General features: G+C 46.7%; 1 protein-coding gene across 2 annotated transcripts in view; it reads right to left on the bottom strand.

Annotated features, from left to right (window-relative positions):
* The window catches only part of LOC138171914 (asparagine--tRNA ligase, cytoplasmic), a 24,329-nt gene extending 22,596 nt beyond the window's left edge, over positions 1-1,733 (bottom strand). Inside the window, exon 1 of one of the 2 annotated variants that reach the window (XM_069101471.1) lies at positions 1,590-1,733. In XM_069101471.1, coding sequence (XP_068957572.1) covers positions 1,590-1,599 — 10 coding nt within the window. In that variant the 5' untranslated portion in view covers positions 1,600-1,733. The remainder of the gene's footprint in view (positions 1-1,589) is intronic. The other variant, XM_069101479.1, reaches the window with a different exon arrangement.
* Positions 1,734-5,458: the final 3,725 nt, after the last annotated feature.

Below are 5,458 nucleotides of genomic sequence, written 5' to 3'. Positions count from 1 at the left end.
CTCCACCGGCAGCTCCGCTCGTCCCGGGTCCCGCACTCACCCAGCCCGAGCCCGGCCACTCCGTGGGTCACGTCCAGAGCCATTTCCACCCAGCCTCGACCCCAACCCGCAACCCGCAGCGGCAGCGGCAGCGGCAGCGGCAGCACCCCTCCGGATCACCCCGCGGCCCATGTGTTGCATCAGACTGGGACCGCCCTCCGCCCGGTGACTCAAGGCCGAGGCCCAGTTCCATTGGACAAGAGGTGAGGGCAGCGTACGCCAAGGCCGCCACGCTCGTTCAGGGGGGAAGGAAACTAACGAGAACTTCCGGGACGTGAAGCTAAGCCCCGCCCCCCCCCCCGGCCGCAGCCCCCCCCCCCCCCCCCCCCCCCCCCCCCCCCCCCCGCCCCCCCCCCCCCCCCCCCGGCTTTGGGTCCAGCTTCCGGCTCCCGAGGCGGGAAATTCCGCTTCCAGACTAGCGCGGAGAAGCCGCAGGATGAAGGCAGCACTGGTGGCCTAGTTAACGAGCTGCCTCCGCCCTTCCTCGGCAGGGAGAGAATCACCCCTGCCTGCCAATAACCCAGGGCCTCGGAACCGAAACCAGCAGCCGCCCCGACTGCAAAAGCTTAAATTCATTGTCATCGGATGAATGCATGAATGAATGAATGAATGAATGCATGAATGAATGCATGAATGAATGAATGACACATTTGTCGAGCTTCTGCTTTGCAAAAGGAGCCCGGCAGGAGGACGAGAGACAGCCACATCAAAAACACAGACACGAGAGAAAAAAACCCCGGAGAGTTTCCCTGCCTTTAAGGCGCTGCGCGTGTCTCTTACACGGAATTTCCTCCTCCTCCTCTTCTTTCCCCAGTGGGGCGCGTGGAAGGGGGAGAATCACCTTCTCTCTCCCTTCTTGCTGTTTTTAAACAGAAAGGAGCGTGCTGCGGACGTAGGACGGCGCGTTCCCTCCGGACCGAGTCACTGCGCTAGGGTCACTTTGTTACAAAGTCAGACACGCGCAAATGATGTAAAACAAAACACATCAGCGAAACCGAGCGCGACCCAAAGCGGAGAGCCCGGGGGCGGGCGGAGGGAGCGCCCCGACCCTGGGCAGCTTCTGCTGCCAGTCCCGGACCTCCCCCCCGGAGCCCGGAGCGCGCGACACGCCCGTGGACTCTCCTGTGCACTCGCTGTGGCCGTCTGTCTCCTGCAGCTGCAAAGGTGAGGGCGCGAGCCCTTCCTCCGGCACAGCTTACCAGAGGACCCTGAGCGAGTCACGATTTCAGGTTCCTTGTCTGTGCGACATATAATAACGCATTTATCTCACTGGGTAATAATGCATTTATCTCATTGGGTAATAATGGCATTTATCTCACTGGGTAATAATGCATTTATCTCACTGGGTAATAACGGCATTTATCTCACTGGGATGGGTCACTCAGGATAATACACGCAATCTTAAAGCCCTGTGTAAATGTCATTTATTACGGTCCTCAAGAGCCACCCACCTTTATACAGCTCACTGACTCATCTTTGCACACAATGGGTGCTACATAAATGTCGAATGAATGAAAGAATAGGAGTGATTAGCTTCCACTCCAACTTACCCAACACCATCCTGATCGCCTGTTCTGATCGCCTCTAGTGACAGCCCTGTCTGCACCACCTCCGAGCTACTTTGCCGCAGCGCTCCCAGAGTCACCCTCGTTGCATCATGCAAGGCCTAATTGGTCCACGTAATGGGTCCTGGCCGCAAAACCACAACTTTATTGGCCACAATGTAAGGGCAAGGGAAGCCAAGGCTGCCATCTTCGTTGAGGGCTCTCCCTTCCTCTTCTAGTTCCCCCGCCCCACATCCCTTCCCCCTTTGAGAATCTTAGAGACTGCGGGGGTGAACACACCCCACAGAAAAAGGGAATTTTCCTGAAGGTTCAGGGAATCAGCCTTAGACAATTTTCAGTCCTACAGTTAAAGGAGCATCCCTTCCATTACAACTCCCATAAGTAATGAGCCAGCATCCGTTTGAAGACCATTCATAAGCAGGAACCCACTAATTCCAGAGACTCAAATTGTTAGGATTTGTTAATTTTCTTTTTTATCGTGAACTTAAATCATAACCATTTTAATGTGCAAAGACCACGAAGCTTATGTAAGAAACTGGGCTGGCCAGTTTTTTTTTTTAAATAAATGAATAATAAAAAATATGTATATACACGAACACGTATATATGTATATTTAAACATTAAATAAGGTAGTTTTTAAACTCTCCATTTGTCAATGTTTTTGAGTACTTTTTTGTCTTCTCCACGTTACAAAATGTTTTATTGTCACTTTTTCTTTTGCCAATCTACTCCCCATTTACCTACTACTCCCACCCAACCAGCCATCTCTTCTGACAAATACCTAATCTAACAAAATAAATTCCTTTTGGCAGGCTCACAAACTTTTTCATATCAGGACTCCTCTTCACACTTAAAAATTATTAGGATTCCAAAATCTTTTGTTTATGTCAGTTATATGTTGATGTTTACCATATTAGACAACAAAACTAATAATTTTAAGTGTTAATTCATTTAAAACAATTATAATCCCATTACATATTAACTATATTTCCTACCAAAATGGTGAAAAGAGTGGTTGATATTGTTTTACATATTTTGTGAATCTTTTAATGTTTGGCTTAGAGAAGACGATTGGATTCTTATATCTGCTTCTGTATTCAATCTGTTGCAATATATTGTTTTGGTTGAAGCTTATGAAGAAAATCTGACCTCACACAGATATGCAGTTAGAAAGTGGAGGAGTATTTTAATAGGCAAATAACATCTTAATATTACTATTAAAAATAATTTTGACCTCACAGACCACCTGAAAAAGTCTGAAACATTTAGTGAACTTTGGACCACCCTTTTGAGGACCATGGCCTCACATCAAGCCTGCAGCTAGATCATAGTCAGGGATATTGTGAGTCTCCAAAGAAATAATGGATGTAAAACACTTTTTTTTTTGTCTTGTCCTAGACCAAAAACTAAACCTATTTTCTTGCCTCAGGAGATTTGGGGAAATAAAAATCCCATATTCCTACCTCTCTCAGTCCCCGAAGGTAGTATAATAATGAAGATCCATCTTGCCTCCATGAAGGGGGCTCAGATTCAATCTAGCTCAGACTCAGTCTGTGTTAGATTGTTCTGGCCCACTTGGCAATACAAGCATCAGAAATACTTAGGCTCCTTAAGAGTCTAACCAATAAGGTGAATCTTTAATGAGCTTTGTTTTACTTTGGCTGAGAGAAGGCTTGAGTCTAATTCATTTGACAGGACCCAGTGTGTCAGTATTTTGGGGTCTTGAGCACCCCTAAACTTCAACAGCATCACTTCAAGATTTTTCACCATATTTTCGGGATCCTGTTCGATATGCATTCCAGCATCTCTATGTCCTGCTGCAAAGTTGTCCCCAAATGTAGCATGGGGCTGTCATGTGGCTCAAAGGGAGTCAGAATAGACATCTCTAGTCTCTTCTTAGCCTCTGATTCCTTGAGAGACTTTAATTCCTGCCAGGAAAGGAAGCAGGAAGTTGAGGCCAGAAGCTTGGTCACTCTTCTCTCCTTAGAGAAAGGGAGTATTGGGCTAGAATTATATCTATCTCCTCCCTTAAATGTTATTAGTCTTGGGGATACAGTTTTCAGGTTCAAGCTAAACCTCTGATTGCTTTTAATTCAGAAAGGAGGACACTAGCTTTATATCTAAGGCTTGACTCTCTTACCACCAAATACTGGTTCTGCAATCAATATTTGCAAAGTCAGCCACTGCTATAGTCAATCTGAACAACCTCTGGTTTTATCCTTGCTTGACCTTAGGATAAGTGCCCGTTGGAGAGAGTGGTCTGTTTGCTACTAATCCCATTTCCCTAAAATGCTGTAAAAGAGTAGAAGTCCGAGGTGGCACTGATCCCTTCTCATTGTCTTGGCTTTACAGGCAAATTCATTATTTCTATCTATTAGAGCAGGGGGCAGTTTGAATTCAGGGCCACTGTCCCCAGTGCTTGACCCCATGGTAGCTTGCTTCATTGGCCAGGGTGGGGCAGGAAATGAACCAAGATTTCTTTTAACAAATACACATAGGAAGTAGCAAAGAAACCCCATTTATCCAAATGGATAGCAGAATATATCAGAGAAAGTATACATATGAGAATATATGTTAGACAAAACAGAGTAAAGGAGCTCTCACTGGAAATGACGTTACTGAGACAACCAAGAGAGAGAGAGAGAAGTCCCACATCTCATCCAAAGGGAAATTCACTGAAGTCTCCATTGTGGCAAACTGGGGATAGGGACATGATGGATATGCTAGCTCCTCTCATGTCGACTTCTTGCCTGAGTCTTTTTCTTCAGCAACCTGAATTGAGATTGTCACGGTCCATCTGCTCTCTCAAAACTAGAGGTCAGAAATGTTGAGGTACAGGCTCTGGGAACCCCCCTTGAGCTCTCCTTGAATCTTTGAGGTACAGGCTCTGGGAACCCCCAGGAATTCTGATTGAATCTTCCCATTTGATGAGGCATTTGCCTGAGGCCATAAGCCTTTCATTGTGACTCCCCAAAACTTGGTTGTTAGTCTAGCCCTCCTTTTCTCCAGCTGGCCCCCCCCCCTTGATCCTCCCAAAATATCTGTACACCCTTAAACTAGCCTAGCCCTCCATTGCCTCTCATCTCCGGATAGCCTCCAGATACTTTGAACCCTTAATCTCTCATCACTGGAATCTGACGTCATTTGACTCCTCCTGTAGACCCTCCCCAGACTCCTCCTCTAGACCACCCCTAGATTCCTCCCATAAGCTTTCTGTGTATAAGACCCCATCTTGCCTCCATGGGAGAGAGAAGGCCCTCTAGCTCAGACTCACTCTGTCAGATGATGCTGGCCCAAGCATCACAGACACTGAGGCTCCTTAAGAGTCTACCCTTTATGAACTTTTAATAAACTTTGCTTTTCTTTGGCTTGAGTGGAATTTATTTGGAAGGACCTGGCGTGTTAGTATTTTGGGGTCTCACACACCCTTAACCCTGACCTCATCATATTATGGTTCCCTGACCTTAGCAAGAAGTTCCTGAAGTGATTGCAGAGCCTGAAGAGAGAGATTCTGAAGAGACTCAGGAGCCTGAAAGGTCTGGAGTTTTCTTCTCCATGCAAGTCATCGATACTACCCTGCCCCTCATACCAGGCTCAGGGCATTGATCTACAACAAAGAGGAGAGAAGCCTGTGCCAGTGGACTTTGGGACGCAGGTGACATTTCATTCATGCATCACACAGAAATGAGCACAATATTCCAGATGTGGTTTGACCAGGCCAGAGTACTACAGGATTATCATCATCTTTCAGAACACTGTGTCTCTTTTAACAAGGTCTAAAATAGTCTTATTATTATTTAGCTACATAGTTGCACTGTACTAGACTGGCAAACTGACCATTCCCCTTTCATCTT

The sequence above is a fragment of the Petaurus breviceps genome, unplaced genomic scaffold (genome assembly GCF_028583685.1).
Source record: "Petaurus breviceps papuanus isolate PSGF00001 unplaced genomic scaffold, PetGlider_PUasm1.0 128, whole genome shotgun sequence".
Lineage (NCBI taxonomy): Eukaryota > Metazoa > Chordata > Mammalia > Diprotodontia > Petauridae > Petaurus > Petaurus breviceps.
The sequence above is the reverse complement of the archived record's forward strand: the minus strand, read 5'-3'. Positions and strand labels throughout refer to the sequence as shown.